The 12,742-nt window shown below is 63.1% G+C and overlaps 2 protein-coding genes across 8 annotated transcripts; one reads left to right on the forward strand and one right to left on the reverse strand.

Annotated features, from left to right (window-relative positions):
- Window positions 1-3,201: 3,201 nt before the first annotated feature.
- LOC143696146 (uncharacterized) lies at window positions 3,202-6,748 on the reverse strand. 5 transcript variants are annotated; one of them, XM_077191510.1, is made up of 3 exons: window positions 6,715-6,748; window positions 5,150-5,402; window positions 3,202-5,028 (listed from the first exon to the last, which is right to left on the reverse strand). In XM_077191510.1, the coding sequence occupies exons 2-3, from the start codon at window positions 5,237-5,239 to the stop codon at window positions 3,598-3,600; spliced, it is 1,521 nt and encodes a 506-aa protein (XP_077047625.1). In that variant the 5' UTR covers window positions 5,240-5,402; window positions 6,715-6,748; the 3' UTR covers window positions 3,202-3,597. The 5 variants fall into 5 exon arrangements, with proteins under 5 accessions (XP_077047625.1, XP_077047624.1, XP_077047623.1 ...); XM_077191509.1 differs by having other exon boundaries at window positions 6,646-6,724; XM_077191508.1 differs by lacking the exon at window positions 6,715-6,748 and adding an exon at window positions 5,793-6,194.
- On the forward strand, window positions 4,360-12,385 carry TNFAIP8L1 (TNF alpha induced protein 8 like 1). Of its 3 annotated transcripts, none has more exons than XM_054649950.2 (2): window positions 4,360-4,487; window positions 10,971-12,385. In XM_054649950.2, the coding sequence occupies exon 2, from the start codon at window positions 10,973-10,975 to the stop codon at window positions 11,531-11,533; it is 561 nt and encodes a 186-aa protein (XP_054505925.1). In that variant the 5' UTR covers window positions 4,360-4,487; window positions 10,971-10,972; the 3' UTR covers window positions 11,534-12,385. The 3 variants fall into 3 exon arrangements, with proteins under 3 accessions (XP_054505925.1, XP_077047627.1, XP_054505926.1); XM_077191512.1 differs by lacking the exon at window positions 4,360-4,487 and adding an exon at window positions 6,719-6,840; XM_054649951.2 differs by lacking the exon at window positions 4,360-4,487 and adding an exon at window positions 7,202-8,639.
- The last annotated feature ends 357 nt before the right edge of the window (window positions 12,386-12,742 follow it).

Consider the following 12,742-nt stretch of genomic DNA (forward strand, 5'->3'; position numbering starts at 1 on the left):
TTGCAGCGGTGGGCCCTGCCCCGGCCCCTCCCCGTGCGGCCGAGCCGCAGCACTTTGTGCTTAACCTACATTTGCTTTTGTCCCGGCCGCCGCAGCCGGAGCCGCCCGGGGCTCTGCGCTGGGCTCGGCTCTGATGTCCGGGTCCCTCTCAGCAGCGCCCAGCCCCAAATGCAGCAGGCAGGGCTCAGCTGAGCCGGGGTAAGTGGGTCACACTCAGGCGGGACACACAGCAGTGTCCCCAGGGCAGGGATGGAGGTTCGTGTCCTCGCAGGGAGGGGGATCACAGAAACCTCTTCCCTTCCCCTGGAGCATCCTCCTCCATCCCTCCCCGGGAGCACGGCAGCGCTGCAGCCTCTGGAGGAGCGGCACTGCCTGACAGCTTCGATCGAGCTTTAATTTTAATTAACTAACGAGGCTCGGTGCTCCCCACTCCCTGAGCGAACACCGGAGAGAGAAGGGCCCAATCCAGCTGTGGCACCAGGCCAGATGTGCAGCGGGGAGGGTGGGAGGGACAGGGGATTGCTCTGCTCAGGAATGTGGCACTGGGGACCCAGGAGGCCCCTGTGCCCTGAGAGGGCCAGCAGCTCGGTTTGGATCCAAGCCCGGCACTCAGGAGCCACAGCCTGTCCCCACGGCTCCAGGACAGCCCCAGGGTGTCACCAGCTGCCTTTGGGCACCGCCAGCACCCCTGAGTGACACCTCCAGCGTCCCTTTCCTTCCATTCAACACCAGCTAACAATCCTGGAGCGTCACTGGGATAACTGGTCAGGAGAGTGTGCGAGTGTGCTCTCCTCCGGAGCCGGTGCCTGCCAGGATGGATTTTTTTTTCTCTTTTTCTTTTTTTTTTTTTTTTTTTTTTTAACTGGGATGAATTTTTCCGCCTCGGCTGCCAGCGGGGTGGCTCGGCCCCGGGGAAGGGGCCGAGGGAGCGCAGCCGGCGCCGGTGACGCGGCAAGAAGGGGCCATTGTGGCCAGGCACAGCTGTGCGGCGCGGGCAGGGAGCAGTGGGAATGCAAAATGCTGCGGAGGGAAGGGCCTGAGGGATGCAGCGCCCCGCCACGGGGGTTCCCCCAGCCCGCACGTGCCCCGGTGACAATGGCGGCTTTATGGGCAGGGACACCAGCGCCTGTCCCAGGAGCTGCCGGGGCCCAGCGTGTGCCACCAGGGGCACAGGTGGGTGTTGGGGACACGCTGTCCCCATCCTGTCCCCATGTGCCATCACGGGCACAGGGGGGTGTTGGGGACACGCTGTCCCCATCCCGTTCCCGTGTGCCATCATGTCCCCGCTGTGCCCACCTGTCCCCATGCTGTCCCCCTGCTCAGCCAAACGAGGTGCTGGGTCCTCCTGGGGCCGGGCTGGGCCAGCAGCCTGCTCTGGAGGGTGATGGGCCCTGAGCTGTCCTGGCACAGTGGCACCGGGGCTGAGGGCAGCACGGAAAGCGGCTCCGTGCCTTCCCCAGCGCCCTCGGCGGCCGGCGGGCAGCGGATCCCCCTTGGCTCGCTGAGCTCTCCTGAATTATTCAGGCGCTGCCTCCCTGGGGATGCTCCCCCTGCCCGCAGCGCAGCGCAGCCCCCGCTCCCGGCCCGAGGGGAGCAGCCGGGACTGGAGCTCCTGGAGATCTGGGGGTGTCTGAGGGAGGAGCAGCCGGGACTGGAGCTCCTGGAGATCTGGGGGTGTCTGAGGGAGGAGCAGCTGGGACTGGAGCTCCTGGAGATCTGGGGGTGTCTGAAGGAGGAGCAGCCGGGACTGGAACTCCTGGAGATCTGGGGGTGTCTGAGGGAGGAGCAGCCGGGACTGGAGCTCCTGGAGATCTGGGGGTGTCTGAGGGAGGAGCAGCCGGGACTGGAGCTCCTGGAGCTCTGGGGGTGTCTGAGGGAGGAGCAGCCGGGACTGGAGCTCCTGGAGATCTGGGGGTGTCTGAGGGAGGAGCAGCCGGGACTGGAGCTCCTGGAGATCTGGGGGTGTCTGAGGGAGGAGCAGCTGGGACTGGAGCTCCTGGAGATCTGGGGGTGTCTGAGGGAGGAGCAGCCGGGACTGGAGCTCCTGGAGATCTGGGGGTGTCTGAGGGAGGAGCAGCCGGGACTGGAGCTCCCGGAGCTCGGGCGGTGTCCGGGTGGGACCTGCCCCAGCACAGGGACGGGGATGAGCCGTGCCGCCTCCCCGAGGACGGGCGATGCTCTCGGGCAGGAGAGCGGCGGCTGCAAAGCCCCATTTCATCTCCCTGAAAGGAGAGGAGGGACGGGGGGAGAGGCCGCTCGGAGCTGGACCAGATCCTGCTGCCTCTCTTTTTTTATTCCCTGTTTTCATGCGGCGCCAGCTCCCATCCCCGCTGATCCGCAGCGGCTGCTCCATCCACTCCGGGCAGGGACATGGATTTGTGGGGGCTCCCCCCGTGTGACCCCAGCCAAGCATCCCCCAGCCGCTGCAGGGAGGTGTAGAGCTCTGCGAGACGTGGGGACATTGCTGAGATTCTTCCCGAGCTGGGAATTGTGGGATCTGCGTGTTGGGCACACCGGAGTGCGCTGGGGGTGCTCCCCACACGCCCACCCCATCCCATCACCCTCCAAAACACCTTCAGCAACAGCCTGAGCCAGCTGAAAACCTGCGGGGTGTCCCAGCGATGGGAATGTGGGATGGGACAGCGGCGGGGTGCAGGACAGGGCAGGAATGGGGACACGGGATGGGGACACGGGATGGGGCAGGAATGGGGACACAGGACAGGGCAGCAATGGGAACACGGGATGGGGCAGCAATGGGGACACAGGACAGGGCAGCAATGGGGACACGGGATGGGGCAGGAATGGGGACACAGGACAGGGCAGGAATGGGGACACGGGATGGGGAAATGGTGCCGGCACAGGACAGCAATGGGAACGTGGGGCAGGACAGCAGTGGCAGTGCAGAACAGGGCAGTGATGGGGACACAGGACCAGGCTCCTGGTGGCCACCGGGATCGGAGGAGCCCGCAGGGTGATTTATGCCGGGCAGGCTGGGGCCACAACTGTTCGGAAGTGCGGTAACAGCTGCTCCGGCTGTTCCGGCACGATCTGGCACCAGAGCAAATCCTCGGGGATATCTGGAGTGGGGGCCCGGGGGTGTCGGGCACTGCCGTGGGGCGGGGGGCAGCAGGGCCGGGGGGCTGGTGAGGATCTGGGGTTCGCTTTCCAGCCGCTGCGTGAGACCAAGACTCAAGTCAAGGCTCCCGTTAATCCGGACTTTAATCCGCTCTAAATCCCACCTTTAATCTGTTTAATGCCACCTTGGGGAATTAGGATCCCGTGCCGCGGCTCGTACCCACTGAGCCGGGAGGAGGAAGAGGAAGGATGCTCCGACACTCCCGATGCTGGGCAGCTCCGAATCTCTGGGATGTCGGGGGGCTCCCAGCACCGGGATGAACGGATAGCCACGGCCCTCGGGCCCAAACCCTCCCGCACCCGCTGCTCCCGGCCGGCAGCACGGCAGCCCCCGCGTGTCCCATCCCCTCGTGGGGCCGCGGTGTGTGGAGGAGGAGGAGGAGGAGGAGGAGGCGGAGGAGGGGGAGCTTTGCCGGACCCCGCGGCGCTGCCCCCGCTCCGCCCGGTCCAGCAGCGCCATCCTCAGCCCCGGTTCATCAGCGCCGCCGCTCCCGCCCGCCGTCCCGCGCTTCTCCCACGCGTGACGCTCTCACCCCGCGCCTCCCCGCCGCCCACCGGTGTCCGCGTCCCCCCCGCGTGTCCCCGTCCCCCCCGCGTGTCCCGGTCCCCCCCCTGCAGCCTGGGGAGCCCCGAGCCCGCCCCGTGCGCGTTACCGGGACCGGCCCACGCGCGCGGGACCCACGGGGACGCGCCCGCCCCGGCCCCGCCCACGCACCGTCCGCGCCCTCCCATTGGCTGCTTCGTAGCAAGCCCCGCGCCGCCATTGGCTGGCGCCCACCGCGAGACACGCCCCCCGGCCACGCCCCCGCCGCTCCCGGCCCCGCGCGGGACTTGGCGGCGACCGCGGGCGGGAGGCCCCGACCCGCCGGGAACCGGCACCGAGAGCCGGGAACCGGCACCGGGAACCGGGAACCAGCACCGCCAACCGGACACTGAGAGCCGGGAACCAGCACCGGGAACCGGGAACCGGGAACCCGACACTGAGAGACGGGAACCGGCACCGGGAACCAGCATCGGGAATCGGGAAACAGACACGGGGGACTGGCACCGGGAACCGGGCACCGGACACTGGACACTGGGAAGCGGTGAACTGAACGGGAGCCGGGAACGGAATATCGGACACCGGGACTGGCACCGAGCATCGAAGACCGAACACCGAGCTTCGTCACCGGGCACCGGCATCGGGGACCGGGCACTGGTAGCGTCTGCGGGGCCCTCCGGGCAGGGAGAGGCGCCGGGGAAAGCGGGACCCTCGCCTGGCCCCGCCCCGTCCAGCCCCGCCCCGTCCCGTCCCGCCGGGGGCACCGGAGAAGCCCCGGTCCCGGCGCCGCTCTCCCCGAGGCAGGCTGCAGGTAAGGGCCGGTTCCCCCGGTACCTCCCGGTACCTCCCAGTTCCTCCCGGTTCCCCCGGTTCCTCCCATCATCCCCGGTCCGTGGGTGCGGGGGCGCTCGGTACCGGCACCGTTCCGTGCTTGCTCTTGGGGGCGAAGCCTCTCGCCCCCCACCCCGGGAATCATCCGTGTGTGTGTCCCCCCCGCCCGGTGTCGGGATCCCGGGGGGAGAGGAGGCTCGGGGAGCGGCGAGGGCCGGGAGCTGCGGGCGGGCAGAGCCCGGAGCTGCCCCGGCACCCCCCGGCTGTGCCGCGGCTCTCCCAGGGGGATAAAACACGGGGCAAGGGCGATTTCCCCCCGGATTCAAGGGAAACGCGATGGGGCTGGGAAGGGCGCCGGGTCCGGCGGGTGCTGGATAACGGGAGCCGGGAGGAGGCACCGGAGCCATCCCCGTGGGGCTGTCACGGCCCCACGTGCCAGGGCAGGGCCGGGTGCCCCATGGCAGCACTTGGCTTCGAGCATCGCCTGTCCCTGCGCTCCAGAGGATGAAATTCCTCGATTCCTGGAAAGACGAATCCCTTGGGAGAGGCCGGATCGCCCCGGGGGCAGAGCTGGGTGTAAAACTCCCAACTCTGCCCGATCTTCCCTGGGACACGGGAGGGTTTGGGCCGTTCTTTACTGACCCCAGGCCCGGCTTTGGATCCGAATCGTCCCGTGGAGTTTTCCTCCCTCCCAGAGCGACTTTGTCCTCCCGATCCCGGGGCAGGAAGCATGTGATGTGCCCTGGCCCCCTCCGCAGCCGGACAGACGGACGGATGGTGGTTTGGCCTCAGTTTCCCCTCTCCCAGCCTCTGTTTTCTACTTCCCCATGAGGCTCCGTCTGCTCCGAGTGAAGGGGAAAGGAAGTTGCTGCCAGAGAGAGCAGCTTGATGGCAGCTGGAGAAAGAAAAGGAGGAAATGGAAGGCGAGACAGATGCTCCAAAATAACCCCCCCTTCCTCCTCTCTGTAAAATAACCCCTTCCTCCTCCTCTTCCTCTGCCTTTTCTCCATAGAATCCCCCTTTCTTCCTCCTCTTCCTCCTCCCCTCCATAAAACAACCCCCCTTCCTCCTCCTCTTCCTCCTCCTTCTCTCCTTAAAATAACCTCCATTCCTCCTCCTCCTCCTCCTCCTCCTCTCCAATTTTGCAGCTGCCTCCCCCGCGGGGCACAATAATCCCAGGGGGAATTCCTTGGTGCCAAATCAACCCCCAGGATGCCCCCCTGCCCTGTGTGGGGGTGAGCACCCCTGAGCCCCCTCCCTGTGGATCCAGGGTCCCATTCCCCACCCATGCCCGGGGTTGGCACCGCCGGAGCCCCCTCGGACGGGCGGCTCAGCTCCTTGCACAGACACGTCGGAGCTGCCAGGGCGGATCAGCATTCCCAGGCAAAACCAAAACCCGGCTCCTTCCCATGGCTGCATCTGGAGCCCTGCAGGAAGGAGATTTTGGGATGGAGGAGCTCAGCTCTGTGCCAGAGGCAGAGGGGACGGTGATGGGGACACGCCAAGTGCTTGGCACCGGCGCTGGCACCGGGAGTGAGCAGGGCAAGGGGGAAGCACCAGGTGTGGCGGTGCCTGCAGCATTCCTGGTCCTCCTCAGCATTCCCAGTGCCCCTCAGCATTCCCAGTGCCCCACAGAATTCCTGTTCCCCTCAGCATTCCCAGTGCCCCTAAGCATTCCTGTTCCCCTCAGCATTCTCTGTCCCCCTCAGCATTCCCTGTCCCCCTCAGCATCCCCGGTCCCCCTCAGCATTCCCAGTTCCCCTCAGCATTCCCGTTCCCCTCAGCATTCTCTGTCCCCCTCAGCATTCCCAGTTCCCCTCAGCATTCCCGGTCCCCCTCAGCATTCCCAGTCCCCCTCAGCATTCCCAGTGCCCCTCAGCATTCCCGGTCCCCCTCAGCATTCCCAGTGCCCCTCAGCATTCCCTGTTCCCCTCAGCATTCCTGGTGCCCCACAGAATTCCTGTTCCCCTCAGCATTCTCTGTCCCCCTCAGCATTCCCGGTCCCCCTCAGCATTCCCAGTGCCCCTCAGCATTCCCGGTACCCTCAGCATTCCCGGTCCCCCTCAGCATTCCCTGTTCCCCTCAGCATTCTCTGTCCCCCTCAGCATTCCCGGTGCCCCTTCCAGCCGCGGATTCACCCGGCCGTGCCAGGAAAGGAGCTTTTCCTGGGGTGAGGTGTTTGCTCAGTGCCTTCCTCCCGGCCTCACCCCGCTGGGCACACACGCGCCCGGGCAGCGTCTCCGGCTGCTCTCTGCACCCATGGCAACCTGCGAGGGCCGGCACGTGTCCTCCCTCCTTCCTCCCACTCCTCTTCCTCGGCTCTCCCGGCGCTGGTAATGGGGCCTGGGAGCTGTGTGGGGGCACGGAGGGTGGGGGACAGGATGGAAACTGCTGGGGCTGGATGTGGGGTCATGGATGATGGGGACAGGATGGAGACGCTGCTGGGGCTGGATGTGGGGTCATGGATGATGGGGACAGGCTGGAGATGCTGCTGGGGCTGGATGTGGGGTTGTGGATGGTGGGGAGAGGATGGAGATGCTGCTGGGGCTGGATGTGGGGTCATGGATGGTGAGGGAAAGGCTGGAGACGCTGCTGGGGCTGGATGTGGGGTCATGGATGATGGGGACAGGATGGAGACGCTGCTGGGGCTGGATGTGGGGTCGTGGATGGTGGGGACAGGATGGAGATGCTGCTGGGGCTGGATGTGGGGTCATGGATGGTGGGGAGAGGCTGAAGATGCTGCTGGGGCTCTCAAGTTACTGCCCAGCGCTCCGACCTGGCTCTTGTAATCCAGGAGGGTTTAATTAATTAATAGGGGTTGGAGCACGGGGAAAGCGATGCCGGGGGATGGAGAGCAGAGCAGTGGGATGCCATCCACCAACTTGGCATTCAGCCACGGATTGAGGGGACTGGGAATGCTGGGGGACAGAGCAGGGGTGTTTCCCAAAGCAGTGGGAGGGAAATCCAGGGAGATGGCCACAATTCAGTGTTTATCCTGTTGGGAAACGATGTTTCCATGTTGGAGCAAACTTGTAGCAAGACAATCCAAGTTACTACGGCCGCAGCGGGAAGGTGGAGGAGGGAGAGGAGGAGGAAGAGGAGGCAGAGGTGCCTTGCTCTGAGCTGGAGCTTTGTGGAGCCTCCCCCTCTGCGCTGCTCCATGAATTAATTAAGTGCTTTTCCTTTCCTGCATGAAATATTCACCTGCTGCCAAGGGAACTGGGGGGGCTCGGGGGACCACGTCCATGGAGCTGCTGGTGGGAGCCAGGTGGAAGGGACAGACAGGGAGAGGGATCTTTGGAGCAGGTAAAAATGATAATTGGGATGATATCGCTGCTGTGGTGCCACCAGTCACCAGGTCACTGCAGGGTGACAGGGTCTTGTCTTCCCCCCTCAGACAGGAGCTTTCTGATGATGATTGATGATTGATGCTTGTGCCCTCAGTGCTGTGGGAGAGGTTTTTTTGGGCAATAGAGGTTTTTTTGGGCAATCAGGTCACAGCTGGGTGTTGGGTGAGGCGCAAGCCCAGCGGGGTGAACGCCAAACCGGAGATGAGCGCGGCACGTGTCTGTCCCCAAGGGGACCGTGTCTGTCCTGTGACAGGGCCACCCTCTGTGTGCTCACCCCAACCCTCACACCACCACTCAGGGCTGCAAAACTTCCCCCAAAACCTCCAAGATGGGTGGAAACCCTCCAAGAAAGGGCTGTACCTGTCCCCAAAGCCACTGTTGGGACCGCAGGCCTGCCGCACTCTTCCGGAGCAGGGAGGAACTGGGTGACAGCAGCACTGGGCTGCTCCACTTAGGAAGAAGAAGAACAAACTGTTTTTTAGGGCGTTTTCATTAAAAAGAAGAAGGGGGGAGCCCAAGCCCTGAGCTGGGCTGTAAACTTCAGCGACAGACAGGAAGGAAGTGGAGTGGGTTATTTCAGGCTCCCGTTGGCTGCTTGGGGCAAGGCTCGACTCTTCCGTGCTCTGATAGCAGCCCCTCGTGAACAATGGGGGCCTGGGGCCCTTCCCGGCAGGAACACGGCTCATTCCGGTGAAATCTCCCGCTGCTGCTGACTCAGCAGCTCCTGCTGGGCCCAGTGTGCAGTGGAGGGCGCCAGGGGCACCATCCCGGTGCAGCAGGAGGTGAGCCTGGCTTTCCTCGGGGTTTGCAGGAAGCAGCCTACAAAACCATCCCTGGGCACTGGAGAGGGAGCTGGTTGCATTTTTGGGATCCCCATACCCGCCTATACCATTTTGGGGTCCCTAGGACCCCCCCAATAATGCTTTGTGCCTCAGTTTCCCCCCTGGAGCAATGCTCCTGCTCTGGAGCAGGGGAGGGCTGTGAGCAGCTGGGTGTTATTGGCTGCAGGGAGCAGAGGGTTGATCCATTATTGCAGCTGGCATTTAGGAGCCGTGGGCAGCTCGCAGGACTTGGCACTTCCTATTTTTCATGTGCTCTGGAGGTGGAGTTTGCACTTGGCTTTGTGTCTGTGGTCACCCAGGGCAGAGCTCGGGTGTGGGAATTCCTATGGGTGTGGGAATTCCTATTTATCCAGGCAGCGTTCCCAGGGCACCCCACAAGCCTGGGGAGGGAAATTCCAGGCTGTCAACAGCACAGCACAGCCCTGCTCCTTCCGGACAGGATGCCTGGCACGGGTGAAGTGAGAGGAGCTGGAGCTGCCTCTGCCCATCCTGCCCATCCCTCCCTCCTGCATGCAGCCATTGGAATTCCATGAGCCTGACCCAGGAGCTGCTGTCACCAGGCTCTGCGCTGTCATTTTTGTCTTATTAAGCGCGTGAGCCTCAGCTTGAGGCTCAGGCTGACAAAAATCAATGTTTTCCCACCGTAGGAAATGCTTCCAAACCTCCGTGTTTTTCCTGAGGGCTGTAAATAACCCTGCAGGCGACGTCTCTGTCACTGCTCCCGGCATTCTCATCCCCATGGAGCCTTGGCTGCCCTCAGGTTTGGGAGCTGGTGGCTGGGAGATGCTCAGGGAGCCAGGGCTCAGCTCCATCGTCCTGGCATGACTGCCTGGGCAGCCTTGGCCCCAGCTGGGGAGCCCTGAGGAGCTGGGGTTTGCTCCTGAGGGGCTGCTGTGCACTCCAGAGTGGTGGGAGCAGCACTGGGGATCCCCACAGGGTCTGGGGCTTTCAGCTTGGCCAGGGGGGAATGACAGAGCTGCCTGTGATGGGGACAGACTTTGTTTGTGACAGAACCCCAGAGTTGTGGAATGGTTTGGGTCGGAAAAAGACCAAAATCTCATCTCATCCCACCCCTGCCATGGGCAGGGACACTTTCCACTACCCCAGGCTGCTCCAGCCTGGCCTTGGACACTTCCAGGGATCCAGGGACAGCCACAGCTGCTCTGGGTGCCCTGTGCCATGGCCTCAGCTCCCTGTCAGGGAACAATTCCTTCTTAACATCAAATCTAAACCTGCTCCCTATCCATGAGCAATTTATCCCCATCCATCCTCACACCAGCAGCATCCTTCAGCTGAAATATCTCCTCTCCCCTCCCCGGGGATGTATTTATAGGCTGATCCACTCCCCTCCTGCTCTGCCAGGCTGTCCCTGCCATGTGCAGGCTCTTGCAGAAGCAGCTCCCAGCTCTGCCCATCCATCCTGGTTGTTTTCCTGCTGTTCTCCCCTCCCTGTGATTTGTAGCTCTGCGGTTTCCCAGGCCAAGATGCATCTCCAGGGTTGGTTTTCACCGTTCTCAGCAGAGTTTAAAGCTGTGCTCTGCCCCAGGTGATGGATTTGGTCCCGCTGGGATGTGGGAGCGGGGCTGTAGGTGAGGCTCCTGTCTGGGTGAATTATTCACCTCTGGAGGAGGCTGGGGCAGCAGCACAACAAGTCCCAGCTTGTGTGGGTGTTCCAGGGTGAGCAGTGCCAGGGAAGAGGGCTCCCAGCCATTGCTGGCTGCTGCAAACCGGCTGTGCCGCCCCGACCACGGCCAGAGCGGGGTGGATGTGGCACATGGCAAAGGGGGTGACTCAGCTGCCACCTGGGCTGTCCCCAGCTCACCCTGCAGGAAGTGAGTCAAGTTTTAAGGAAGGAAAAATGTTCAAAAACGATGGGGCAAGAGTCCTTCCGGCACCAGAGGGAGGGAGGCGTCGGTGACAGGAGGGACAGCGGGATGGAGGGTCGGTGCTCAGGTAGGGACACCTCGCTCCCTGCAGCCTCTCCACAGAGTTTGGGAAGAGGGAGGTGGGAACACCTTGGAACTGATCCCACCAACCAAACCTGGGGGGTGAGCTCAGCTCTCACCTGCCCTGGCAGCCAGGAGCTCCCTCAAGTCTTGGCATTAGCTGGAGATGCTCTTTCTCCTGCCAAAAATCTGTGTGGGGAGGTGAGGAATCACAGAACATGGCCTGGGACATCCCCTGCCATGGACTGGGACACTCCACCAGCCCAGGTGAGATGGGGAAGGATGCAGAGCAGGGACTGACCCGTCTGTGCCTCTTCCCCCGCAGAGATGGACACCTTCAGCACCAAGAACTTGGCCCTGCAGGCCCAGAAGAAGCTCCTGAGCAAAATGGCCACCAAGACCATCGCCAACGCCTTCATCGACGACACCAGCAGCGAGATCCTGGATGAGCTGTACCGGGCCACCAAGGAGTACACCCACAACCGCAAGGAGGCCCAGAAGATCATCAAGAACCTCATCAAGATCGTCATGAAGCTGGGCGTCCTCTACCGCAACGGGCAGTTCAGCCCCGAGGAGCTGCTGGTCATGGAGCGCTTCCGCAAGAAGGTTCACACCTTGGCCATGACGGCCGTCAGCTTCCACCAGATAGACTTCACCTTCGACCGCAGGGTCATGTCCAGCGTGCTGACCGAGTGCCGGGACCTGCTGCACCAGGCGGTCAACGGGCACCTGACGGCCAAGTCGCACTCGCGCATCAACCACGTCTTCAACCACTTTGCGGACTACGAGTTCCTGTCGGCGCTGTACGGCCCGGCCGAGCCCTACCGCACCCACCTCCAGAGGATCTGCGAGGGGGTCAACAAGATGCTGGAGGAGGAGAGCATCTGAGCTGGGCTGCCCCTGGCAGCCGGACTCTGCCTCCCGCGAGGCCGAAGATGCGATGTCTGCTTTGGCCTTCGCCGGGCTCGCCGTCCCCTCCTCCTCCTCCTCCTCCTCTGTAGTGCTGGCTTGTGTTCTCCTCGTTTCTCCAAGAGATTGAACCTCTTGGCTTTATGTCCCCCTTGCCCAGGGTCTGCAAACCCCTCCCTGTGCTGGGCTGAGCCCCCTCCAGGCCATCCTGGGATTTTGGGCCCCTTCTGTACAGTTGGATTTCCTTTGCCCACCAAGTGCCTTTAGCTCAGAGTCCAAGGGTTTGGACTCTTTGCCTTGAACTCTGTTCCCTCTGAGGGGAAACTGAACCAAAGACTCGCGGTGTGAAGCACCTCTGAGGTGTCTCTGAGCAGGGGGGATGTTGTTGGGGGGATCAGTTCTGAGACCCCACAACTGGAGGGCTGTGGAACGCCGTGGTTTTCTTCCAGCAGCTCCACAACGTGGTGGGAGCAAATCATGGTCCAGACTTGTGCTGGCTGCCTCAGGCAGGAAGGCGCTTCTGCCTGGGCTTAGGTGTCCTCAAAGACAAATCCCTGAGGCCAGGAGGATCCCTCCTCACCTGGAGGAGGGCTGGGAGGGAGCTGGGGGGAGCTGCTCCATCCCTGGATCCCTGGAACCACCCAGCACCCAACTGCCCACCAGCCTCCAGTGGTGGTGCCACCTGGCAGCTCCAGCGCTGTCCTTGGTGGTCACCCAAAGCCCCCCTGGGATTTCATCCCTTTTCCACGCCCTTGACTGAGTGATGTTCATTTTTGGCAAACTCTGTAGCCCTGATGAGTTATTGAAATAAACTCACTGTGTGGCCTGGGAGCTCTGTGAGGGTGTTCTAGCAGTGGTGACAGTGACAGGATGAGCCCTGGGGACAGCTGGCTTTGCCCCCAGCTGCTGGTGGCTCTCTGTGACCTGGGGTTTGTGCTCTCTCTCCCCTGGCACTGCTGCTGGTTGTGCTGTCCCTGCTCAGTGGCCCAGCAGCTCCTGGATTTGCATGGACAAAGGGGAATGGCTTCCCCTACCAGAGGGCAGGGTTGGATGGGATACTGGGAAGGAGTTCCTGTCTGTGGCACCTGGCACAGGGTGCCCCTTGCCTGGAAGTGCCCAAAGCCAGGCTGGACAAGGCCTGGAGCAATCTGGGACAGTGGAAGGTGTCCCTGCCCATGGCAAGGATGA

This window comes from Agelaius phoeniceus, chromosome 29 (genome assembly GCF_051311805.1).
Source record: "Agelaius phoeniceus isolate bAgePho1 chromosome 29, bAgePho1.hap1, whole genome shotgun sequence".
Classification (NCBI taxonomy): Eukaryota; Metazoa; Chordata; class Aves; order Passeriformes; family Icteridae; genus Agelaius; species Agelaius phoeniceus.